Source organism: Neolamprologus multifasciatus, chromosome 9 (genome assembly GCF_963576455.1).
Source record: "Neolamprologus multifasciatus chromosome 9, fNeoMul1.2, whole genome shotgun sequence".
In the NCBI taxonomy this organism is placed as follows: domain Eukaryota; kingdom Metazoa; phylum Chordata; class Actinopteri; order Cichliformes; family Cichlidae; genus Neolamprologus; species Neolamprologus multifasciatus.
The window spans coordinates 33,244,756-33,269,534 of NC_140447.1; the positions used below are offsets into that span (position 1 = coordinate 33,244,756).

Genomic DNA, 24,779 nt, shown 5'->3' on the forward strand with positions numbered 1-24,779 from the left:
ACACACCGAGCACAGAGGAGCAGCAGCAGGAGCAGCAGCAGGAGGAGCAGCAGGAGGAGCAGCAGGAGGAGCAGCAGCAGGAGGAGCAGCAGGAGGAGGAGCCTGAACACGCATCACAGGAGAGCCTAGCAGAGCCTGTGGAGAGGAGCGAGGCAGGAGAGGAACAAAACCAGAAGGTTCTGCCCAGTAGCTCCAGCGGTCTGAAAGGTTTGCTTTGCAAACACGGAAACATAACCAATCCAAACTTAAATGTTTACATTTTTCCGTGACTTCCCTTTTCCCCAGGCTTGCTCCGCCCCCTCCATCGTTGTGACTTCAGGAAGATCCTGAACCTGCATCAGTATCTAATGTGTCCATGTTTGTGTCTCTGCAGGAGTCCAGGAGACTCAGTGCCCCGCCTCCCCCATACCCACGCAGCCACCTGTGTCCTCCCCTTTGCCCTCATCACCTCCATCTGTGGGAGCTGGCTCCCTGGAGGCCTCCCCCCATCGTCACTCCCAGCCCACCATGGTAGAGCGCCTCCCACAGGAGGAGAAGCTTCCCAGTGACTTTGGACTTACGGTGGGGCTGAAGGACCAATCGCCTCTTTGTCACATGACACCAGAGTGTGATGGGGGTCAGTCACAGACCCTATATGAACCTGTTGCTTTGGTAACAGAACCCACCGAAGATGAGCACCAATCACAAGCTGAGCCTTCACAGGAGGAGGATCTTTCTGAAACAGTTCAGCCATCAGACGGTCAGCCAATCACTGAGGAGCACTCAGACATGGAGGAGGAGCCAGTGAGCCCCGTGCTGGACTTGGACCCCTCTTTAGACAGAGAGGTGATGGAGCTGATGACATCATCGCCTCCCCCGTCCCTCCTGCACCTGTCCTCGCCATCCTCATCGCCGCTCCTGCGCAGAGGGAAGGGTCGCACCCTGAGGCCTCCTCCCTGCTCCCCCCGGCTGTCTGATGACCTCTCCATCCGCCTCAGACAGTCCCCCTTCTCCACTGAGGCCTCCCCAGAGACCTCCCCTGCAAGAGTGCCCATCACGCCGCCGCCGCTCACCCCACCTTTGCCTTCTCTCAGGACTTCCCCCCTAGCTAGAGAGTCTCCACCTCTCTCTAAGGTAAGCGGCAGCCTCCTCCTCTTCCTCGCTCACTCTTGCTCCTCTTCACTTCTCCTTTTGTTCTGTGTGCAACCTCAGGCTCCTCCCACCACCGTGCTCTCCCTCACCCCAAAAATCGGCATGGGGAAGCCGGCCATCTCTAAGAGGAAGTTCTCTCCTGGCAGAGCCCGGGTGAAACAGGTTGGTGACCTTTGACCTGTGTGTTTCCTTACATATCGATTGTTAAAAAGAAAAAGCTGGAGGTGAAATCCAACAAACCTCGCACCTCTCGTCTCTAACAAGCTCCTCCTACTGAGTGACACATAGTCAAGTCCTGTAGCCAGTTAGACGACGCAGGAGCTGCTTTTTATCCCTGCCTCCATCAGCTCGCACCTCCACGGGCGTGATGAGAAGCAGGTTACCATCAGTGTGCTTCATCCTCATCCTCACCTGTCGGCCGGCAGGGCGTGCCTGACACACACACACATTCACACACGTGTCATTGATCGCGGCGTTTGTTCTGTGTACATCGAGGTCGTTCGATCAGCGCGTTGGCTGCCGTCAGTGTGTGTGGTTGCCATGGTAACATCGTGTCGTCATGAGTTCTTTTTTCATTTTGTGGCCGTTACATTTATGTTACTGCATTTTGTCCCCACCTCCCCCTCTCTTCTCCTCCTCCCTCTCATTCAGGGCACGTGTTGGAGTAGTCGCAGGGCGGTCAGCCCCCTCTCGTCCTCCCAGGATTCCACGGGGGAGGGAGGGTGGGACCCTAAGCCCCGCCTGCAGGACTCCCCGCTGTGGAGCATGAGAGTGGTAAAAAGTGCACCCTAACTGTCACCGGCTGTGACTAACAGCAGCTTACTAACGCTGTCTCTGCTGTGGGTGTGGGAAACGAGCGCACGCTGTGCTGCCTGTGTGAGAGAATGTGTGCTTCCACCCTGCTGGGCTGCAAGGGTCTCCAATCAAACGCGCCTGCGGGTCTGATCATTCTGTCATGTTTGTTTTTCCGTGACGTCCTCAGAAGGACGCCGTGGCGGCTGCAGCTGCTTTTAACACACGATTGTGTCGCTTTTTCCCGCCATTTTTAATGTGGCCGTACTGTGCGAGTGGCGGCACCTTTAGCAGCAGGTGTAAATACAAGTGACTAACACAGAGGCCATACTGGCGCCGTGAGGAGTAACGCCGGCGTGACTAAATTGAGTGTGGGGTGTTCGGGGAACAGCTCTGAAATTGATCTTACCAGTGTTTCCATGGTGACAGCTTTGTGACATCACGGATTTCCTCCTAATTCTCCTCCTTCCTCCCCCCGCCTGTCTCCTCTCCTCAGGGTCGTGGTTCCGGGTTCCCGGGCAGGAGGAGGTCCAGAGGAGGCAGCATCGGAGGAAGAGGGGGGAGAGGAAGGAGCCGACTGAAGACTCAGGACAGCGTGATGATGTCACCGGGAGTAAGAGCACACCTGCACACCTGCAAGCCGATTGGTCCATGAGGAATGATCACAGATTACTGATTACCTGTGCGTGTGTGTGTCTGTGTGTGTGTGTCTGTGTGTGCGTGTTTGTGTGTGTCTGTGTGTGCGTGTTTGTGTGTGTGCGTGTGTCTGTGTGTGCGTGTCTGTGTCTGTGTGTGTGTCTGTGTGTGTGTGTGTGCGTGTCTGTGTCTGTGTGTGTGTCTGTGTGCGTGTGTGTGCGTGTCTGTGTCTGTGTGTGTGTCTGTGTGTGTGCGTGTGTGTGTGTGTGTGTGCGTGTTTGTGTGTGTGCGTGTCTGTGTGTCTGTGTCTGTGTGTGTGTCTGTGTGTGTGTGTGTCTGTGTCTGTGTGCGTGTGTGTGCGTGTGTGTGTCTGTGTCTGTGTGTGTGTGTCTGTGTGTGTGTGCGTGTTTGTGTGTGTGTGTGCGTGTGTGTGTGCGTGTCTGTGTGTGCGTGTCTGTGTGTGTGTGTGTGTGCGTGTTTGTGTGCGTGTGTGCGTGTGTGTGTGCGTGTCTGTGTGTGCGTGTCTGTGTGTGCGTGTCTGTGTGTGTGTGTGTGTGTCTGTGTGTGTGTGCGCGTGTGTGCGTGTCTGTGCGTGTTTGTGTGTGTCTGTGTGTGTATTTGTGTCTGTGTGTGTGTGTGTGCGTGTCTGTGCGTGCGTGTCTGTGCGTGTGTGTGTGTCTGTGTGTGTGCATGCGTGTGCGTGTCTGTGCGTGTGTGTGTGTGCATGCGTGTGCGTGTGTGTGTGTCTGTGTGTGTCTGTTTGTGTGTCTGTGCGTGCGCGCGCTTGTGTGTGCGTGTGTGTCTGTTTGTGTGTGTGTCTGTTTGTGTGTGTGTCTGTTTGTGTGTGTGTGTGTGCGTTTGTGTGTGTCTGTGTGTGTGCGTGTGTGCGTGCGTGTGTGTGTCAGGTTGGGTATGTGGAGGCGTTCACAGCGAAGGAGGATGAGGAGAACTCGATGCACAACACCGTGGTGATGTTCTCCACCTCGGACCACTTCACCCTCAGACAGGTGTGCTCACCTGTGTGACATCACGTGTGTAAGCAGTGATCATGTGACGTGCAGCAGTTAACCCGTGTGTGTGTGTGTGTGCGTGTGCAGGACATGTGTGTGGTGTGTGGCAGTTTCGGGCAGGGCGCTGAAGGTCGTCTGTTGGCGTGCTCTCAGTGTGGACAGTGTTACCATCCTTACTGCGTCAACGTAAAGGTCAGTACTCGCCTACCTGTAATCTGATTACTTCCTGCCCCCTGGCTCACACTGAGTGTGCTGTCTGCAGATCACTCGGGTGATTCTGACCAAAGGGTGGCGCTGTTTGGAGTGCACGGTGTGCGAAGCATGCGGTGAGGCCAGCGACCCTGGGCGACTGTTGCTATGTGATGACTGCGACATCAGTTACCATACCTACTGCCTGGACCCGCCCCTCCTCACGGTGCCTAAAGGAGCCTGGAAGTGCAAATGGTGGGTCTACCTGTCGCTCACCTGCGTGTACGAGGAGGCGTCTGTCAGATCGTCTGATCAGCCCTCCCTCATGACTAAACGTGTCTCCTCATGTGAGACGACGTCACCATAGCAACCAAGAAACACTGGCTGAGAGCGTTTCCTCATGTTTGATGTCACATGACGGGACACGAGGTTCCACCAACCTCAGCCAGTCAGAGCTCAGACTCTAATCACATGACGCATAACACGAAAGGTAAGAGCTGACGGGTGCTGGTTGCTCTCTCCTCAGGTGTGTGTGGTGTGTGCAGTGTGGCTCCGCCTCCCCCGGGCTGCGCTGCGAGTGGCAGAGTAACTACAGCCTGTGCGGGCCGTGCTGCAGCCTAAGCCACTGTCCCGTCTGCCAGCGAGCGTACCTGCAGGACGACCTCATCCTGCAGTGCCAGCAGTGCGACAGGTAACACCCGCTCAGGTGTGGGGTCTCGGCGGGTTCGTCGGTCAGGCCCGGGGTCACCATCGGCTAATGTGTGTGTGTGTGTGCACGCAGGTGGGTCCACGCTGTGTGTCAGGGTCTGACCACTGAGGAGGACGTGGAGGCCGCTGCTGACGAAGGATTTGACTGTTCACTGTGCAGGACGCACGGACGCAGCCCCTACGGTGAACGCACACACACGCACACACACACACAGACAGACACACACAGACACACACACACACTTGTTGTGAAGCTTGAGGCTGACGTGTGTGTCTGTTTCAGGGAGGACGGAGTCGTTGGCGCCCTTCATGGCTCAGATCGTCTCCAGGATCAGGGAACCCGGTCAGTGCCCCACTCTGTGGTAGTCAAGCAACGGCCCGTGGTCCTAATCCAAGCCCCCCCACGCCTCCACTGGAGGCTTAGATTGTCCTCTGATAAGAAACGACCACTGAGGTGGATCCAGGGTCGCGTCAGGGTCTCCTGTCTGTGCAGATATTCACTCTGTAGACACTAGGGGGCGATCCAAACAGCCTCCCTCGCGGGAGCTTCTTGTGTCAAACATACGGCTCGGGGGCTAGAAGCGGCCCTCCTAGGGTCGAGTCCGGCCCTGTGGATGGCAGTAAAGCTCACGTATGAACCTTTCATTGATGTTAGTGTCTCCGAGCTCCGAGGGAACCTGATGTGATGATGTCAGTTTTTGGTTTGTTTCATGTCTCCAAACATCCAAAGCATTGATTTTTCTCCCATCTGAAACAAACTGAAGCAGCTTAAAGCAGCTCATCACACATGAGTGGGTCACACTGGGGGTCCTGGGAGGGGCAAACAACGTGCAGGAGGTCATGAAAGTGTGGCGTTTTCTGATCAAAGCGGTCAGACGGTGGTCGTGCTCCTGGAGAACGTTTCCGTCTGAGCGCGTTGATCCAAGCAAAGCTGTTTGAAGTGAAATCGTGTCTGTTTGCAGACTCAAAGACATACACTCAGGACGGGGTCTGCCTGACCGAGTCGGGCCTGTCTCACCTGCAGTCTCTGGTCGAACCTCTGACGTCCCCGCGCAGGTGGCGCAGGTAAGGCCGCCGCCCTCTCGTGCTGCGCCGTCAGGTCGATGTGGGCGGGCGTGACGCTGTGCTTCCTGTCTGCAGGTGTAAACCCAAACTGAAGCTGAGGATCATCAACCAGAACAGCGTGTCCGTCCTGCAGACCCCAGCGGACGCCGAGCTGGACCACGGCAGAGGTCAGTCGCGCTCACGGTTACGCTCGCTCAGGTGTGGAGTTTCTCACCTGAACGTGTGACCTGCATGGATTCACTCTGCAGGCTGAAGCGCGTTTTAGCCACGAGTTCGTGTTGTGCTCGAGTTCGCTGGACCGCTGACCTTTGACCCAGCTGAGCTGCCTTCAGGTTCATGTTTCTTCTCTGACGTTACAGCATCAGATCAAAGGAGGTCATTCAGTCTTTGCAGAGGCTCTTATTTTGAAAGTGATTCTGTCTGACTTCCTGTTCTGATTGTTAATAGACTGTTATTGGTCGGGTGGTTTAAAGTCACATGATGCTAGAGCTTCCTGTCAGCAGGTGTACTGACGCTGCATATGTAACCAAGGTTACCTTGTTTGTTTGGATTTAGGATTGTGGGCGGAGTCGTCGTGTTCTGTGACCTCGTGAATAAACGTGCTCGCCATGGTTGTGAATATGACATCAGCGTTAGCACCGCCATCATAAACTCTATTTAAACGGGCTGGAAACGACGCTAACGATGTTTTCACTGCAGCTCCGCTCGACTGCGAGATGAAATCTGACTCCAGCCCCGAACGAGATCACGTCCAAGATGATGACATCGCCAAGGAGCCCGATGTCGCTGACGGCAACAAGAAGAGGAAACGGAAACCCTACAGGCCAGGTGAAGAGGGGGCGGGGCCTGGGATAGGTCAGAGCAGGGTTCTGTGCGGACATGTCTCCATGCCAACCAGTCTGTGTGTTTGTATGTGTCTCAGGTATCGGCGGGTTCATGGTGCGTCAGCGTGGCGCCAAGGCGGGGGTGGGTGCAAACCGCATCAAGCTGTGCAGGAAGGATTCGACGGAGATGCTGCCGGGCCGGGATGAAGGTGAGACGCCTCTCGCCTGCGGACACGCCCACCTTTCACCCACTGCTGATGTCAAAAACAAACTGTGTTTTGATTGCAGACGTTGCCATGGAAATGGCGCCCACAATCACTGACCAGACATCAGAGAAGTCAAAGAAGAGGTACAGGAAGAAGAAGACGAAGCTGGAGGAGACCTTCCCCTCTTACCTGCAGGTAACGCTCGCTTGCTCTCTCACTCACTCACATACACACAATGAGAATCCCTGCACTCTGATTGGCTGATTCCTCCTCTCTCCAGGACGCATTTTTTGGTCGAGATCTTCTCGATCGGAGCCGCCAGGTGGACAGGGGGGCGGGGCCAGAAGCAGCAGCCAGTAGCCAACCAAGACCAGCGACAGGTAACCTGAAAGGCCCAGCTCCTGGATTTCAGGCCCCTCCCCTCTCTGGCGCCAGCAGGAAGGCGGCAGCGCTGCGTGAGTTACTGCTTTGTTTACGTTTTTATCAGCATTTCATCCTCACTCATCATTGGCTGAGGAGCTTGGTAGAGGATGATGCCACTTCCTGTTGGCGGACAGAAAGTGTCATTGTGAGTGAATCGTGTTTGTGTGTGTGTGTGACCATCCAGCCGGGTCGGATGGCGGTCTCGTGGATCTGTCCGACGTCCTGAACACCGACCCTCACATCCTCGCCACCGGACACACAGGTACTCCCATCAGCCCTTTCACCCTCTGCCCACTCAGGGACCACACCAACGAAGAAGAGCTCACACCATAACTGTGTGTATTTGTTTCCAGGTCAGTTCCAGGTGGAGCGCTCCCCGTCTCCATTTGGTAAGACTCCCCAGGAAGACCTCCTCCTCCTCCTCTTTGTCCTCCTCCTCCTCCTCTTCCTCCTCCTCCTCCGTCTCACTTTGGTTCAGTTTTGTGTTTCTGGACGGTCAAAATAAATTTAATAAACTGCAAAATGAAACGGCTGCAGTTCCTCTGACGTCCAGCAGAGGCAGCAGTCAGTCAGGCCCCGTACAAACTGTGTCTGGAGATGATTCTCTTGTTAGGGGCGTGGCCTCTTTGACTTGACAGCTGGTTGTAGCTGTCTGCTAGCTTTACCTGAACTCAACCTGTGGACCACGTTTGTGCTGCTGGAGCCTTCTGAAACTTTTCTTCCTCTGTTTGTTCTCCTCCTCCTCCTCCTCCTCCTGTCCTGTGATATAACCTGGATCATCTTCTTCTCCTGCAGAGATCAGACTCATTCTTCTTCTGCTGCTTCCTGCTGACCTCCAGTCTGTCCGTGCATCTGTCTCTTATTTAACCCCCTTCCCCTCTCTCAGCAGGTCTGGACATCAGCTCTGTGGCACATGACGCCTCTTTGACTTCTGAGCCAACGGGAAGCAGTGGGCGTGTCCAGAGGGCAATGCAGGAAGAGCCTCTGGACGCCATCTTGAGTCCTGAGCTTGATAAGATGGTCACTGATGGTGAGTTGAAGAGGAAACAGGAAGTGCTCACAGATTCTAGAGCAGCTGATTGACGGGTGTTTGTCTGTTTCAGGTGCCATCCTTAGCAAGCTCTACAAGATCCCAGGTAAGACCGAGCACCTGTGTGGGCGTCAGCGCCATAAGTCAGCCAAGGGTTTATTAATCTAACTAAGATGATTGACCAATCAGAAGCAGGGACAGGTCAGCTGACAGCAGAGCGAATGAAAAGGGAAGTTGGCTTCAAACGTATTTGTTGTTAAATGTTGAGCAGCTGCTTCTGCACAGACAGCATCACACTGTCATCCATGACCTCGTTAGTCCCGTTGAGTCGGCGCTCGTCACCATCACGCTGTCATTGAAAGCTCACGTCATCCATGATGACCGATGCTGGAGGAAACTTGAAGTGTGTGTGTGTGTGTGTGTGTGTGTGTGTGTGTGTGTGTGTGTGTGTGTGTGCGCGCAGAGCTGGAGGGAAAGGACGTGGAGGAGGTGTTCACTGCTGTCCTCAGTCCAGACAGCAGCAACAGCCAATCAGAGCAGAGTCAGCACACACATGCGGCTGCTGGGAGCAAGACGCACAACACAGGTACAGACGCACACAGGTACAGACGCACACAGGTACAGACACACACACACACAGGTACAGACGCACAGGTACAGACGCACAACACAGGTACAGACACACACACACACAGGTACAGACGCACAGGTACAGACGCACAACACAGGTACAGACGCATAGGTACAGACGCACACATCGTTTTTGTTAAGTCTGAACCTAAAAACAGTTTGAGGGTTCAGCTGAGCTCTGTTTGAACCTTCCAATCACCTCTGATCACCTGTATTGATCACCTCTCAGGTGCCATGCCGTTTCCTCGCCTCCCACTGATGAACGGCCTCTCACCAGCTGCTCCTCCTATGATGCCCGGTGTCCAGGGTCCAGTCAGCTTTAGGGTCCTCCCTACCGAAAACCCCGCCCCCATCCAGGGCCCCACCTCTGCATTAGTTCCAGCCAATCAGCAGGCTCCGGCTGGTGAGGGCGAGCAGGATGCGCTGTCAACGGCTCAGAGGAGCACGCTGAAGTGGGAGAAGGAGGAGAGTCTGGGAGAGATGGCCACCGTCGCTCCGGTGCTCTACTGTAACACCCACTTCCCCCAGCTTAAGCAGCAGTACCCAGGTACACACACACACACACACACACACACACACAGAGTGCTCAGTGTGTTGACAGAGCTGACAGCTGTTTCCTGTATCAGACTGGCCCACCAGAGTGAAGCAGATCACCAAGCTGTGGAGAAAGGCCAGCGCTCAGGACAGAGCACCCTACGTGGTGAGTTCCTCCTCCTCCTCCTCACTGTGTGACGGACTCTGAGAGGAAACGTTGTAAAAGCGTGTAAGAGCCTGTTCATAGGACCTTCGTCCTGTGTCCTCTTGTGTCCTTTTGAGTTGTTTCCAGAGTGTTGATCAAAGGCGTCCATTTAAAGCAGCAGCGTCATCTTCCAGCTCCGGACCCTTCAAGGACCACTGCTGAGTGCGCTCAGTGTCCACAGTGTCAGTGTCCTTGTTCTGTGACAGTGTGGACACTGATCACAGTGGATTTGATCCCAGTACTGTAAAGATTAAGAACTTTGAGCCACGTGCCTGCTCATCAACCATGATGGCGTTCGTTTAGCGTCCTCGCCGTCTCTGACCACGTGCTGTTTTCTCTCTGCAGCAAAAAGCTCGGGACAATCGAGCGGCTCAACGCATCAACAAAGTGCAGCTGTCCAATGACCCGCTCAAACGCCACCCGCCCTCACAGCAGCAGCTGTCCGCGCCGCTGGGACCCTTTGACACTGTTTCCATGGAGATAGAGATGCCGTTCAAGGACCCGCTGAGGCCCAAGGAGTCGGAGCAGGAGCAGGAGTGGAAGTTCAGACAGGTGAGCAGAGCCCGAGAGCGCCACACGTCCAGGTGTCCGTTATGGTGACGTAGCAGCAGAGCGAGAAACCAACAACCAGACTCCAGTCAGAAAACACCTGATTTAACAGAAACACACTTTAGTGATGCAAACAGCAGCGCAATGCATGATGGGACACCGAGCGCTGCCTGCTGGTTGTAGACACACTGAGGGTGCTCTTTAAAATTAGTCACAACAAGTCAAAGGCAGCGCTCCCGGGTCAGCAGGCTGCACGCCACCGCTTCGACCTCGAGACTAAATCGCCATAGAAACAATCCGTACTCACTCCAAGGCTGGCGCTGGTTTCCAGCTCTCAGTAGTAACCATGGTAACCAGAAGGCAGCACGCCGTGGGGTGTATTTGTGATATAGATGATGCTGTGATGTGCATGCCCACTGAGCCGCCCTCCCTCACACTAACGTCTCTGATGTCATTGAAAAGGGAGGGGTTAAAGACAGAGGGGAAGCCGATAAGAAGAGGCAGGAAATCCCCCCCCAAAGCAAAAAATCTCCAACAGATACAGATTGTCCCTGCCAGGCATCCGTAGCAGCTCCGGTAAGACCTCAAGGCCAACCTGTCGGAGGCAGACTTCCTGGATCCACGAGCCTCTGAAACCCTCTGACCTCAGGATTCACTCTGGAGCGCCACGAGCCGTCAGGAACTCGTCAATCGGCCTTTAAACGAGCCAATGGGGCGTCAGTCAGAGCCATCAAACTTCAACAGTTTAAATAAAGAGTGACGGAGCTCACGGCCCGGAGCTGAGCGAGGGTTTCAGAGCGTGGAGCCGGCCTCGGCCTCGTCCTCCTCTCTGGGCCAAAGGACGGCGTAAATTTGAAGGAGGGAGGGAGGAAGAGGAGGGGTTAGCTCTGATCTGACACAACGCCACACGTCTGTGCTGGCCCAGAGTTGGAGGCCGCGGCCCAAGTCTGCCTGCGAGCTGACTGCTTTTATTCTGAAGGGGTGCTGCCTGGCTCTGAATGTCTGCTGAGAATGGCTCCGGAAACTTCTCCTCCTTACAGCACCTCCACACAAACACATTCTGTCGGTGTCCTCCACCCATGCATGTGAGGGAGGAGAGCTCAGGTCCAGACCTGCTCCACACTTACTCTGTTAAAGTTTCCACGCACAGCTTCTTTTTCACTTTGTGGTTAAAATCACGTTTAAGGGTTGGAGGAGTTATGGGGACAGACTCCTGGGCTTTTATTCTGAAAGTCAGAGCAAACTGGAGCCTGAGAAACGTCCAGCAGAGGCAGCAGTGAGTCAGTCCCCATACACTCCCATGTTAGAGCTTTGTTCTCTGTAGGTTTCCCCTTTGTAACTCCTGGTGTTATCTCTCAGTCGTTCAGCGTAGCTGTCAGACCTCAGTGTTTCTGTGTTGACGTGTTTGAGCTCCACCTGTTGCCCTCACGCCTGTCGCTCTGTGTCCGCCTGTCTCCTCGCCCGTCCCTTCTGTTTTTCTCTCACAGCAAATGCGTCAGAAGAGCAAGCAGCTCGCCAAGATGGAGGCCACCCAGAAGCTGGAGCAGGTGAAGAATGAGCAGCGGCAGCAGCAGCAGCTCCTGGCCAGCCAGCGCCTCTCAGGCCCCCAGTCGCCTGACTCTGGCAGCCACAGCCCCGTGCCCAGCGGAGGAAGCTCCTCCCCTCAGCTCCACGCGGGTCTCAGGGAGGGTCAGCCCAGGCAGCACCTCCTGCAGGGAGGTTCTGGACCAGCGGACGACATCTTCCTGCGGCCTCAAGCACCGCCCCCTTCTGGCTTTTCCTCACTCCCTCAATCCCCACATCCCTCCTCTCCCCTCCACCAGCCAACATCTTCCCCCCAGATGTTCTCTCCCCCATCCTCCCGCCCTTCCTCACCCTGGGACCCCTACAGTAAGGTTATAGGCACTCCTCGGCCCTCTTCCCAGTCTGGAGGCTCCGCAGCCTCCCAGCAGCAGCATCACAGCTCCCTTAGCACCTCCCCAGCCCATGATGTCGTAGGCTCTCCTGCTCCGTCCCCCGACTCCAAAACACCTGACGTCTTCAGAAGCCTCGGGCCACAACCAGGTAACCCCGCCCCCGACCCGTCAGTCAGACACGCCGGCATCCGAGTGGCCGAAGCCTACCAGAAGACGAACGTGCGAGTCGCTGCGCCCGAGTCGTGCAGTCGTCAACTGGTCCAGGGTGGTGTGTTTAAGGCCCCCATGCCCCCTCAGCAAGAGGCATGTGGTGGTGGAGGAGGGAGGAGGGACCTGTCGAGGCTCACAGACCCAAGCTTTGCCCCCCCTCCTTCACAGGAGCCTCCCTTCCCCTCCAGCCCTCTGTCAGGTCTGGGCTCCCCCCACCGTAGCCCCTACGCCCAAGCGCCCGGCACGCCCAGACCAGATTACACCCAGCAGATGTCCGACCCCTTCACCCAGCAGTCACCTATGACCTCCCGGCCATCTCCGGACCCCTACACCAACCCTCAGACCCCGGGCACGCCGCGCCCCCACTCTGACCCCACATACCTCACCACACCGCCTGCGCTGAGACCAGACCAGTACAACCAGCAATCCATGAGCCGCCGTCCGTCCCCCTCTCACCCAACCCTCGATCCCTACGCCTCCAACCCGGGCACGCCCCATCCAGCTGTCATCGACCGCTTCCCCCGATCACCAGGGAGTCAGCGGACCGGCGACCCCTACGCACAGCCCGCAGGTACACCGCGACCCTCGCCGGATCCCTACGCCCAGCAGCCCTCCACACCACGACCCCAGAAGGCCCACGAGCCATTCAGCCAAACCCCAGTCGAGAGCTTAGCTCCTCAGCCTGCAGCTTCCGCTTCATCCCCTCTGGCTCCAGGAGACCCAGGGACCTTCACCCCAACGCCCCACCAGGTAACATCACAGCCCACGGCCTCCGTTCTCTGCCACAGAGCAGCGTCTTCTTCTACTCATCTTCTCTCTGGTCAGTTACAGCAGTCACCAGGAAGACAACAGCAGGACTCATTTCCCAGAACCCCAAAGCACCCTGGGATATCAGACGAGAGCTTCTCTGCTTTGGCCAGTCACACTCCGGGACACGATCCGTTTGAGCAGGGTCACATGACACCAGGCCGATCGCAAACCGACAAGACGGCGACCACTGAAACATCTGCTTTAGACGGGTCGATGAGCGTGATGCTCGGTGACTCGGGGGAGAAGCTGAGACAGGTGAGACAGGTGTTGTAAGTCCACGTTTGTCTGCTCGAGTGTTGCTGGTTCTCGTGTGTTTAGCGAGTTCATCCTGTTCTCTCTGCAGCGTCAGCGGCTTCGGGAGCTGATCCTGAGACAGCAGCAGCAGAAGAGCACGCTACGTCAGGAGAAGGGTCTGCAGGAACCGGCTCCTGGACTGGCTGCAGCCCCGGCTGCTCCAACAGGATCCTCCCCTGGTTCTGGCACACCTCTTCACAGCTGGTCGCAGGACGACTCCTCCAGCTCCAACTCCACCGCTTCCCCTGTCCAGACGGACCCATTTGGGCGCCCTCCGCCCCCGTATCCTGGCACGATACGGCCTGCCGGGGCTCCAGCCCTGAGGTTCCCTGGAGGGTTCCCAGGAGAACAGCAGAGGGGTTTCGCGCCCACCGAGGCTTCTTTCCCCAGACAGAGCCTCCCCAGAGAGCTGGGTGTCCAAGGACCAGGATCGAGGTGAGAGGAGAGTCCTGGCTGAGATCTGATGGTTTTGTGTGTTTGTGACTTACACTCGCTGCCCTCTACAGGTTTGGAGCTCCAGCTGGCCTCCATGACACTTTCCTGCGTGCAGGATCAACGCCTGCCTCTGGGCTCGGGGCTGTGGAGGTTCGTGTTCAGATGAGGAGGCCAGTGCCCGGGGACTTCACCGCCATCCGTCCCCACGGGACTCCAAACGCTCACCCGCACGTGATGCAAGGTCAGCACTGCTCCTCCGACTGGCCGATGAGTCAAAAATGTTGAAACTTGATTGATAAAAAATTCTCTCCCCTCAGGTGTCCCCCAGCCCTTCCTCCCTCGCTCTCTCCCCATCCAGCAGCACAGCATCATGGGACAGCCCTACATCGAGCTTCGACATCGCGCTCCAGAGAACCGCCTGAGGCTGCCCTTCGCTCTTCCTTCAGCCACGGACCCCGACGCCCCTCTCCTGCACCCCAGAGACCCCCACCCACCTGCCATCAGACCTGGTCCCGGGGCCAGGATGGGTGAGATGCTGATGGCTCAGCAGATGATGATGGCAGGCGCCGTGGAGCAGCTGAACCAGCAGGATCCTCAGCAGCACCTTGGCCACACGGCGGCTCTGACGCAGACCGGCGAGCCGGCGCTCTCGGGAGCCGATGGAATCGAGGAGCACCTGGAAGGGGAGGACTCGGCTGTGAAGGACCTGGAGGATGTAGAAGTGAAGGATCTGGTTGACCTGAACCTGAACCTCGACCCTGAAGATGGTACGAGCGAGCGAGGAGCTTATTTCACCTTCACCAGAAATCACACCTGAAGCAAGTTATCGATCCTTCTTCACCTCGACTCGTCCTCTAACTCTGTTTCAGGTAAAGAAGACCTGGACCTGGGTCCCAACGACCTCCACCTCGATGACTTCCTGCTGTCGGGGAAGTTTGACCTGATCGCCTACGCCGACCCTGAGCTCAACCTGGAGGACAAGAAGGACATGTTCAACGAGGAGCTGGATCTGGGCGAGCCAGCGGAGGAGAAGGATGGAGGTGGTGGTTCTAGAAAGACCGACAGCAGCTCCCAGCTGGTCGGACAGATCAAACAGGAAGTGAGGGACGACAGCAAGACGGGGGCAGCTCGACCTGGGGTCATCGCCACCGGCAAGCCCCCGGGAGCTCTAGGACTCGAGGTTTCCTCTGTCCATCACATCAAGGTGGGACGTTTTCAATTTATCAATAATAAACATTAATCAATAATTAGTTCAATAAGGAGAACATAATCAATAACCCACCACTGCCTCCAGGAGAAGCTGGAGGACTCCGGTTCTGTGTCATCCCTCAAGCCCCAGGAGCAGGTCCCGTCCATGGGCCTGGTGTCCAGAGTTCAGCCCGCTGTGACCACAGGTAAACAAACACACGCCTGATCCGCCCCCTCGTGGTATCGACCAATCATTGATCTAATCAGCAGGTTTGAAACTGTTTCTGATTGCTCTCCCTCTCCCAGGACAACAGCCTGTCTTCCAGCAGAGGCCTCAACTCACCCCCCACGCTCAGGCTGTCTCAGTGTCTCCTCACCCACTGCCTCACCTCCTCCTCACCACTCAGACCGAACCTCCACACATGGGGACCTCCACGCAGAACCAGAACAAACAAAGGCCTCTGCTTCTGGAGGAGCAGCCGCTTCTTTTGCAGGACCTCCTGGACCAGGAGCGCCAGGAGCAGCAGCAGCAGCAGCAGATGCAGGCCCTGATCAGACAACGCTCCACCACAGACTCTGCGTTCCTCGGTGTGGGTAAGTCCAGGATCCTGAAGCTCCCCCTGAAGCACCACTGGACTGTCCTTCTCATGAAGCTGAACTCTTGTTCTTGTTTGTCCTGCAGACTTTGATTCCATTACAGACCCCATCATGAAGGCAAAGATGGTGGCTTTGAAAGGCATAAACAAAGTGATGTCTCAGGGAAACCTGGGTCTGAATCCCGCGGTCATCAACAGGTTCCAGCAGCCTCCAGGAGCCCCCGGTCCCGAGGTCCCCCCCCAGCCTCCACACCTGGTGTTACAGGTATGTTGACTCGGACACAGTAACTGACCACACAGGACAGAGCGTTTCTCTAACATGTCTGCGTTCTTTCTGTGTCAGGAGGGGAAGGTGAACCCTCAGCTGGTGCAGCCCAACCCCCCGAGCTTGGGCGCCGGGTTCAGCAGTGAGTATCAGGAACCAATCAGAGCAGCTTGAACAGTGGGTCTAACACAAAACCCTCCTCATCACTAAATTCTGCTTCTTTTCCCAGATGAGCCCAAGCGGCCGCAGTACGAGGACTGGCTCGGAGAGACGCAGCAGCTCCTGCAGATGCAGCAGCGCCTCCTGGAGGATCAGATCGCCGCCCACCGCAAGACCAAGAAGGCGCTGTCAGCCAAACAGAGAACGGCCAAGAAGGCGGGCCGTGTCTTCGCAGAGGAGGACGCCGCCCAGCTACGCTACATCAGCGAGCAGCAGGGAGTGGTCCAGAAGCAGCTAGAGCAGGTAACGGAGCTGATCCAGTGCAGAATAAGTCCAGATTATCAGATCAGACGGTGAAGGCCGGCCGGGGGCGGCAGTGAAACCTGTAAGGCACCATCAGGGGGCGGTGTATCCACAGTCAGTGCTTCTTGTCTGTGTTCAGATCCGCAAGCAGCAGAAGGACCACGCCGAGCTCATCGAGGACTACCGCACCAAGCATCCTCAGAGGGGTCTACAGCAGCAACCGGCTCCCCCCCTCCCTCAGAAGCTGCTCTCACAGCCCGTCGTGCCCCTGCAACCCCACCCGGGCGGCCCCGCACCGGCCCGTCTCCCAAATGTGCCTCCCGGTTGGACTCCAGGGGGTGGGGCTCCAGGGAGGATGCCGCCTCATCAACCCCCTCAACTCCCCGCCGCCCTACCCAACAGCCCGCAAGTACCCCCCCACACCCAGGCGCCCTCTGCCATAGTGCCGGGCCTCGCAGCTCAGACGGCGGGCTTTACTGCCGCCCCCCGAGGCCCCAGCGGAGCCCCCACCGGAGGTCCCAATGGAGCCACAGTGGATGGAGCTGGCCCTGCCCCTCAGGTAACAAACATGGCTGCTGCACCCCACCGTGATCTAGACCAGACTCGCATCATAAATCAGACGGGGAGGGGGGGTTATCTCCATATGTTTGAGCCCCCATACCTGCATCAGCACAGGAGACCCCACAGGAAGTTCATGTGACATCTTTATGTATCTCTGAACATCTGTGTTAGAAAAGCCAATGAGGGGGTAACAGTGGTTCATGTGAGCTTACTCTGAAACAAAAGTAAAGGCTGCTCCTGGGCGCTGGCTAACCCCTCTGACTCCGCCTCCTCCGCAGGTCAAGTTTGACGACAACAACCCGTTCAGCGAGGGTTTCCAGGAGAGGGAGAGGAGGGAGAGGCTGAGGGAGCAGCAGGAGAGGCAGCGGGTTCAGCTCATGCAGGAGGTAAAACATCACGGAGGAGAGCAAGCTGGCCTCAGTCAGCAGAGCTCCTCCTCATAAAGCACGCCCCCTCTGACACGTTTCTGTTTAACATGAAGACGTTCATGCTCTCACAGCTGGAGCTCGCCCTGGTTAAGAGCCAGGAAGAGTGAAATGTAAAGAGGAGGAGACGGAGCGCAGTGAGTTTCCTAAAACACACTCAGAGCATCAGACTGGAGTCGTGTTAAAGAGAGTAAACCAGTTTAAACAGATGGGTTTAGACTCTCAGAGCAGCTGAAGGCTCTGCTCCTCTTAGTGCTGAGACGGAGACTCGAGCATCTACAGGCAGTGGAGCTGATGAAGAAGAGGGTGACGTGCTCTCTGGAGGCTGTGCGAGTTATGATCGCGAGTATCTGAGAAGTGGCGAGGATAGGAGCAGCATGTGGGGCGAGTAAGTGTGGGTATGCAGACCAGGTGGAAAAGTGCTGTCGAGGAGGACACCCAGGCTGTTACCCTGAGGGGAGGGGGGTGCAGGTGTTGTCAGTATCAATGGAAACCTGTAACCTGTGCTGACAAGCTTCAGTTTTATTACTGCTGAGTGTGAGACACTGCAGGAGAGCCATGATTTGACCTCACCGAGGCAGGAAGAGAGGGCATGGGTGGCAGGGTGAGACTGGGTGTCAGCTGTGCAACAGTGAAAGCTAATATTTATGTGGAAGCACTTCAGGGACGAATAACAGAGGCCCCAACACTGAACCCTGGGGAACGCCGGCAGAAACAGGAAATGAGCTTGAAGAGTGAGCTTTAAATTGAATGAGAGATGTGAGGGGAACCAGGCAGGGAGGGCAGTCTCTCCAGAGGACGGTGAGGAAATGAGTCAGCTGCCATCAGGAGGCTGGTCGTTTTTAATAGTCGTTCCCCGTGAAGTAGATGGAAACCAGACTGGAGTTCATAGAGATTATTGTTGTTGCTGAGACGTGTGTGAAGCTGAGACAATGTTCTCAAGAGTTTGAGAAACAAAGATCGGATATCTAAATGGATTTATCTGTACCAGGCTTTTTAAGAATGGAGTAAAGGAGGCAGGTTCCAATGATGAAGGAACGAGTGCAGTACTGAGGGAAGACTGAGTAATAGTGATAATAATGGGGCCAATGAGGACGGCTTTTAACGAGGACAGGAAGAGGGTGGAGCTGACAGACCGACTGAATCATTATTGGTCCATCCGATCGTTGGGGGAGAGTCAAACGTGAAGATGGTTGAATGGTGGACAAGGAGGGAGCAAGGAGCTCCAGCAGAGGTGTCAGTATTACTCTGGAGGCCTGGTTACATCCACGAGAACAGATGAAACCACATGCGTGTCGTTGTTGTGTGTGTGAATAAAGCGTGGTTGTCAGGGGTTAAAGGTCAGAGGTGTCTGCAGCCTCCTGCTCATGAATTCTGTTGATGTGCTTCCAGGTGGAGCGTCACCGCGTCCTGCAGCAGAGACTGGAGCTGGAGCAGCAGAGCCTCTTGGGGGCCTCCGTGCCTCCTGCCGCGACTCCGTCGGGTCCTCAGGTGGGACCGACAGCTGCCCCCGGAGGGGACGGTTTGTCTCAGATGCCCTTTTTCAGCTCCGAGCTGCCCCAGGACTTCCTCCAGACCTCCAGACCTCGACCTCAGCACCAGATGGCAGCGACCTTTCCCCTGCAGGCGGGCCTCCGCCAAGGCTTCACGGCGAGGCCTCTGCTCCCTGGAGCGCCCCCTGTTCCAACAGGTGAACCCCCCATGAACGTGGCTCCTTCCAGCCTCCAGACCAGGACGAGGCCCCCTGGCCTCACAGGACCCTCAGCCCCAGGGCAGGCACACCCAGCTGGGATAGGAGCAGCGGGAATGCCCTCCTCCCATCCGGCAGGGCAGGGACATCTATTCGGACACGACTCCTCCTCTTCCTCCCCCTCCACTCCTCTGGCCACTTCCTTCCCCTGCTCCTCCTCTGGTGGCCCCGCCTCCCTCATCCAGCTGTATTCTGACATCATCCCGGACAATAAACCGAATAAGAAGAGGAGTAGGAAGAAGGACGGGGAGGAAGCCACAGGAGGAGGGGGGGCCCGGACGCCACTGTCCTCGCAGTCTGATGACCTCACTGCCCCTCCCACCCCTGCTGTCTCTGACACTGCGTGCTCCACACCCACCTTTGGCAGCATGGACCAATCAGAGCTGTCTTTCCCTCAGAGCTCCTCCCTCTCTGGTCTGGCCCCATCATCAGAGCTGGAGAGGCAGCTGTCCATCATCTCTGCAGCCCAGCAGAGAGCCTCGGGGCTGGGCTCAGAGTGCCAGAGAGGGCCCCTGTCTGCAGCTCTGCTGAAGGTCAAGGTGCGCTTGTTTCACACGTCATCCCACTGCTGCAGTGGTGCTGTAGTAATACTGCAGTACTACAGTACTGCTGCATTACTACAGTAATGCTGCGGTACTGTAGTACTGCAGTAGTACTGCGGTGGTGTGCGCTCCTCTAACAGTCACTTTCCTGGTCTCTCTGCAGGAGGAGCGTGAGGAGGCTGCAGCCTGTGGAGCCAGGCTGGTGAAGGTGGAGGAGGGCCGGGCAGAGCCGTTCTCCCCCACGTCTCCTCATCAGGCAGGCGATGCAGGTAAGGAGCTGCTCAGACACCTGCTGAGGGACAAGACCTCCCCTGCCAACACGCCATCGCCCGTCACCCAAGCTCCGCCTATCGCCCGGCGACAGCTGTCCAGCGATGGCTGTCGATCTGAAGAGGAAGATGCACCAGGTTCCCATGGCAACATGGTGAGGAGGTGGCCAGCGCAGACAAATGGAATGTCATGTGACCTTTTAGTTAAAAAAGCTGATCACGTGCTCCACCTCCAGGTGGCGAGGGACGGGCCTGCCTCAGAGCTGCTGGACACCTTCGGCAGGAAGAAGACGCAACGCTGCAAGAGACCCGCCCGGCCCGACAAAGACCGAGCTCCTCCCAAGTACAAAAGGAAGAAGAAGGAGGAGGAGGCACTCCAATCCTGCTCCACCTCTTCCTCTGACCCGGTGGTGACACACCTCAGACAGGTAGAGCCCCGCCTCCTCCTGTTTAGTGAGCAGGAAGCAGATGTGTCTGAAAGCTTAAACCTGTCCCTCCATCAACAGCTGGCAGTGCTGCCCCTCATGGAGCCGGTCCTGGGGGTGGATCTCAGTCTGTTCCCCCCCTACGGCACTTCCTCTCTGGGCCGAGACTCCCGGCTGAGCGGCTCCTTCGGCAACGCCTGCCTGGATGGAGTCAGCGACTACTACTCCCAGCTCATATACAAGGTACCGCTGCACTACTGAGCTAATACTTTAGTGATGGTGTAGTACTGCTGTTTGCTTACATCACTTCCTGTCTGCTCCTACAGCAGAACAACCTCAGTAACCCCCCCACTCCTCCGGCCTCCCTGCCACCGACGCCGCCTCCTGTTGCCAGGCAGAAACTGGTGAACGGTTTCGCCACGACAGAGGAGCTGACCAGGAAGGAGGTCGGCGAGCAGGACGGTGAGAGGCTTATTTGACCCTCTTCTTTGTCTGACAGGCACAGCCTGTGGCCGTAAGTATGTGGACACCTGACAGCTGATCTCTTCCTCCTGTTTCTACCTCAGTGAAAGGTGTGTCTGCTCTGAAGCTGAAAGGGGAGGAGCTTCTCAGTTTAAACCATCCCTCCAAGACAGTAGATGTGCCTGCCTCCCTCCCAACCCCACCCCACAACAACCAGGAGGAGCTCAGGTAAGCCCCGCCCCTCGGATGTGAAGCCATCGTCGTCTCGAGTCGCGCTGACTCTTCTCGTGATTTCTCATCCTCAGGGTCGAGGACTCGTCAGAGCGAGATGACAGCTACGTTCCATCGTCGTCCCCGGAGAGCGTGGCAGACATGGAGGTCAGCCGGTACCCCGACCTGTCCTTCATCAAGCTGGAGCCCCCCTCACCCTGCCCGTCGCCTACACTACCCATGATCCCCTGTGCTTGGGGGAAAGGTGAGTCAGCCGCAGCGTGACTGGAAGATGTCTCCTGACTGTTCTGATGCTCACCTGTTGCTCACCTGTGTGCAGGCTCTGCAGTCAAACAGGAAGTGAAGACTGAGACCAACCATCAGGGACTTCCTTCCTGCTCGAACACAGACCTGGTTACCATAGCAATAACCCTGAACCCCACTGCAGCCCAGGTAAACATCTCTTGCTATCAATGTTGATGTATCAGTAGCCCCTCCCCCTGGTCGTCATCGCTGTGACCGTCTGTTTCCAGAACGTTCCAGGAGTGATGGCGGCGGTGGCGGAGCTGCTGCGGGTCCCCGTCCCTGTGAACTACCAGCTGAGCCGAGCGTCCGGCCCCGAGCAGAGCTCTCTGGCCCTGCTGGCGAGCGTGCAGGTGCCGCTGACGCAGGTGAGATCGCCGCACAGCGTTGCTTCATCGCTGTGCCGAGCGCCTCTCCAGGTGACTGACAGCTGTTTGATGTGTTCACAGGGTTCATCCGCCACAAAACAGAGAGCGGCCGCCACAGGAAACACAGGTCTGCACGCCCACTCGCACGCTCACGCACGCACACACCTGTGCGTCTGTTCATATCTAACCGTGTGTCTACAGGTGTCAGGATGGACTTCAGCCAGCAGGGCGGCGCCACCACCAGGCCTCAGTGCTGCAGCTACTGCAAGGTGTTGCTGGGAAACGGAGTCCGCGTTGTCAGGGAGCTCAAGCAGGTTAGACGCCTCCGAGGAGACGGTGAGTGACCTCCCAGTGGACAGGAAGTCACCCTCTGTGTGTGTGTTACAGGAGGGTCAGCCCGGACCCGGCGCCAGCTTGCTCTTCTGCAGTCCCAACTGCTCCACCCTCTACACCAGCGACCTCCAGAGCAGGTCTGCAGGCACCAAGGTGAGGCCCCGCCCACACCGCAGGTGTCACAGCCGTCATTGGCTGATGTGTTGAGATTAGGCACAATGGTTTGGTTACAATTATAGTGGTAGTTGTTAGGATTGGCTGCTGTGGGGGTGGGTGTGGTTGTTCCCCTGGTGCAGTGTAGTCTGGGTCAGGAGTTCAGGTTTCCCACAATGCACCGCTTTAACGCCTGTCCCGCTGTCAGTCTGCAGTCCCCGTCCTGCTCTCCGGCTCCGAGTGCCCCCCTCCCACCAGGGGGCAGCACCAGTACACCAACAACATGTCCTCCATCGCCGTCCACGCCCTCCCCCGTGCTCCCTCCTCACCTCCCCCGACATCCTCCTCCTCCCCACCTCTTTTCTTCCCATCTGCCTCTGCCATCACCATGGAGACCAGGCCTCGCATGGACAGCCTCAAGGTGGGCGTGGTTACCTGTGAACTAACATTGTACTGAGTCAGGTCATTGATTTGAAGACTGACTGTTTGATTGGCTTACAGGTGAAGGTAAAGTTGAAGCCCCGCCCCCGAGCAGTCCCAGGTGAGGAGGACTCACTGTCATCGTGCCATGGAAAGAGGATGAAGAGTTCCCGCTGGCGACGCTGGAGTGTTAACATCACACTGAGCAGGTATGTTAGGGACCTCATTTGAACCTCACCTGTGGGGGAAGGGGCGGAGCCTCTGCTCCAGCAATGACCACTGTGTTTGAGGATAACAGCCTGTGCAAGTGCACGTGGCGCCACGACGCCCTCAGCTGCGCGTCATCAGACCTGGATGTTGTCATCAGTAATCTTTCTCTTTTTCACGCAGGGGTACTTGCATCTCTAATGAGGCGGTTGCCTTGCCAACACAGGATGAAGTGGATGAGCTGTTGAAGAACCTGGGGGCGTGTCTTCGTCCAGACCCATTACCCAGAGACCAGCGCAGGTGCTGCTTCTGTCACCAGCAGGGCGATGGCCAGACAGACGGACCGGCCAGGCTCCTGAACCTGGACTTGGATCTGTGGGTGAGTGCGCCGCCCTCTGCTCTGAGTCTCTGGAGGCGGCGCGGTGCGGCCCATTCACCTGTCGTCCATGTGTTTGCGTCCCAGGTGCACCTTAACTGCGCCCTGTGGTCCAGCGAGGTGTACGAGACTCAGGCGGGTGCGCTCATCAACGTGGAGCTGGCTTTGAGGCGAGGACTGACGCTGCGCTGCGCTCACTGCCAGCAGACCGGCGCCACGAGCGGCTGCAACCGCCTCCGCTGCACCAACACCTACCACTTCACCTGCGCCTCGCAGGCCCAGTGCACCTTCTTCAAGGTAAGTGCAAGGCCGAGTTGCACCTGAGGTCACGCCCACCGCGCACTCCTCCTCACCTGCACCTCCTCTGTCCTCCAGGATAAGACCATGCTCTGCCACCTCCATAAACCCAGGATGGTTCCTCTCAGCGGGGACAGGTCCTGCGGCGGCTCACCCTCCTCCACTCCCGGCTCCGCCCCTGACCCGGCGGCTGTGACGCCCTCTGACCCGTACGACTCAGAGCTGCGATGCTTCGCGGTGTTCCGCCGAGTGTTCGTGCAGCGGGACGAGGCGCGCCAGATCGCAGCCGTGGTGCAGCGCGGCGAGCGGCAGCACACCTTCAGGGTCGGCAGCCTGCTGTTCCGCGCCATCGGCAGGCTCCTCCCACAGCAGATGAGAACCTTCCACAGCGAGGCGGCCATCTTCCCCGTCGGTTACCATGCTAACCGTATCTACTGGAGCATGCGCCACAGCAACAGGTAAGAGCAGCAGCGTGCGGTAGCCACGCCCACCGCTGTGCTACATCACAGTTTTCTTTGGTGGAAGACAAAGTTTAGATCTGCAGGAAGATGTTTATGTTAGGAGCTTTTACTGTGAAAGGTTGCAACAGGAAGAAGGCCAGTGTAGTGATGGAGGTGTCGGATTACCAACCACAGTGTGAGAGGGCGTTTACCTCCCTCTGCAGTGATTGGTCTGATCACAGGTAGACGTCAGCAGTGATTGGTCGGTCTGATGGCTCTCTGCTCGTGCTTTCAGACGCTGTAAGTACATGTGCTACATCGAGGAGGAGGAGGGGCAGCCGCTGTTCAAGGTGAAGGTGGTGGAGAAAGGACACGATGACCTCATTCTGACCGGACCCACGCCCAAAGGTAACCATCACCTGTGTGTCTGCACGACATCATCAGCAGCACTGCTCAGGAGCGATGAACCAGACTCTGTGTGTCTGTGTGTGTGTCTGTGTGTGTGTGTGTGTGTCTGTCTCTGTGTCTGTGTGTGTGTGTGTGTGTGTGTGTGTGTGTGTGTCTGTCTCTGTGTCTGTGTGTGTGTGTCTGTGTGTGTGTGTGTGTGTGTGTGTGTGTGTGTGTGTCTGTCTGTCTCTGTGTGTGTGTGTGTGTCTGTGTGTGTGTGTGTGCGTGTGTGTGTGTGTGTGCGTGTCTGTGTGTGTGCGTGTCTGTGTGTGTGCGTGTCTGTGTCTGTGTGCGTGTGTGTCTGTGTCTGTGTGTGTCTGTGTCTGTGTGTGTGTCTGTGTGTGTCTGTGTCTGTGTGTGTGTGTGTGCCTGTGTCTGTGTGTGTCTGTGCGTGTCTGTGTCTGTGTGTGTCTGTGTGTGTGCGTGTCTGTGTGTGTGCGTGTCTGTGCGTGTCTGTGTGTGTGCGTGTCTGTGTGTGTGCGTGCGTGTGCGTGTCTGTGTGTGCGTGCGTGTGTGTGTGCGTGTGTGTGTGTGTCTGTGCGTGCGTGCGTGCGTGTCTGTGTGTGTGTGTGTGTGTGCGTGTCTGTGTGTGTCTGTGTGTGCGTGCGTGCGTGCGTGCGTGTGTGTGTGCGTGTGTGTGTGTGTGTCTGTGTGTGTGTGTGCGTGCGTGCGTGCGTGTGTGC

The 24,779-nt window shown here is 57.0% G+C and overlaps 1 protein-coding gene across 16 annotated transcripts in view; it reads left to right on the top strand.

The window, feature by feature from the left end:
* kmt2ca (lysine (K)-specific methyltransferase 2Ca) overlaps positions 1-24,779 on the top strand; it is a 43,472-nt gene that overhangs the window by 13,801 nt on the left and 4,892 nt on the right. For 5 of the 16 annotated variants that reach the window (XM_085171616.1, XM_085171624.1, XM_085171625.1 and 2 more), the window contains 57 exons: positions 1-207; positions 374-1,113; positions 1,192-1,293; positions 1,783-1,905; positions 2,420-2,536; positions 3,465-3,566; positions 3,657-3,761; positions 3,832-4,013; positions 4,285-4,449; positions 4,540-4,649; positions 4,750-4,809; positions 5,429-5,531; positions 5,607-5,698; positions 6,231-6,359; positions 6,454-6,564; positions 6,644-6,756; positions 6,842-7,016; positions 7,169-7,246; positions 7,338-7,373; positions 7,871-8,014; positions 8,088-8,120; positions 8,478-8,600; positions 8,874-9,191; positions 9,271-9,344; positions 9,729-9,935; positions 10,395-10,508; positions 11,420-12,808; positions 12,884-13,123; positions 13,212-13,597; positions 13,669-13,838; positions 13,915-14,364; positions 14,467-14,801; positions 14,892-14,991; positions 15,092-15,379; positions 15,468-15,646; positions 15,725-15,788; positions 15,876-16,108; positions 16,248-16,667; positions 16,948-17,055; positions 18,487-19,383; positions 19,550-19,810; positions 19,892-20,083; positions 20,162-20,323; positions 20,407-20,542; positions 20,647-20,770; positions 20,848-21,017; positions 21,093-21,205; positions 21,286-21,423; positions 21,505-21,550; positions 21,625-21,737; positions 21,811-21,909; positions 22,118-22,330; positions 22,411-22,538; positions 22,720-22,915; positions 23,000-23,209; positions 23,288-23,667; positions 23,945-24,057. In XM_085171616.1, coding sequence (XP_085027742.1) covers positions 1-207; positions 374-1,113; positions 1,192-1,293; positions 1,783-1,905; positions 2,420-2,536; positions 3,465-3,566; positions 3,657-3,761; positions 3,832-4,013; positions 4,285-4,449; positions 4,540-4,649; positions 4,750-4,809; positions 5,429-5,531; positions 5,607-5,698; positions 6,231-6,359; positions 6,454-6,564; positions 6,644-6,756; positions 6,842-7,016; positions 7,169-7,246; positions 7,338-7,373; positions 7,871-8,014; positions 8,088-8,120; positions 8,478-8,600; positions 8,874-9,191; positions 9,271-9,344; positions 9,729-9,935; positions 10,395-10,508; positions 11,420-12,808; positions 12,884-13,123; positions 13,212-13,597; positions 13,669-13,838; positions 13,915-14,364; positions 14,467-14,801; positions 14,892-14,991; positions 15,092-15,379; positions 15,468-15,646; positions 15,725-15,788; positions 15,876-16,108; positions 16,248-16,667; positions 16,948-17,055; positions 18,487-19,383; positions 19,550-19,810; positions 19,892-20,083; positions 20,162-20,323; positions 20,407-20,542; positions 20,647-20,770; positions 20,848-21,017; positions 21,093-21,205; positions 21,286-21,423; positions 21,505-21,550; positions 21,625-21,737; positions 21,811-21,909; positions 22,118-22,330; positions 22,411-22,538; positions 22,720-22,915; positions 23,000-23,209; positions 23,288-23,667; positions 23,945-24,057 — 11,916 coding nt within the window. The remainder of the gene's footprint in view (positions 208-373; positions 1,114-1,191; positions 1,294-1,782; positions 1,906-2,419; positions 2,537-3,464; positions 3,567-3,656; positions 3,762-3,831; positions 4,014-4,284; positions 4,450-4,539; positions 4,650-4,749; positions 4,810-5,428; positions 5,532-5,606; positions 5,699-6,230; positions 6,360-6,453; positions 6,565-6,643; positions 6,757-6,841; positions 7,017-7,168; positions 7,247-7,337; positions 7,374-7,870; positions 8,015-8,087; positions 8,121-8,477; positions 8,601-8,873; positions 9,192-9,270; positions 9,345-9,728; positions 9,936-10,394; positions 10,509-11,419; positions 12,809-12,883; positions 13,124-13,211; positions 13,598-13,668; positions 13,839-13,914; positions 14,365-14,466; positions 14,802-14,891; positions 14,992-15,091; positions 15,380-15,467; positions 15,647-15,724; positions 15,789-15,875; positions 16,109-16,247; positions 16,668-16,947; positions 17,056-18,486; positions 19,384-19,549; positions 19,811-19,891; positions 20,084-20,161; positions 20,324-20,406; positions 20,543-20,646; positions 20,771-20,847; positions 21,018-21,092; positions 21,206-21,285; positions 21,424-21,504; positions 21,551-21,624; positions 21,738-21,810; positions 21,910-22,117; positions 22,331-22,410; positions 22,539-22,719; positions 22,916-22,999; positions 23,210-23,287; positions 23,668-23,944; positions 24,058-24,779) is intronic. The other 11 variants (XM_085171620.1, XM_085171618.1, XM_085171619.1 and 8 more) reach the window with 11 other exon arrangements.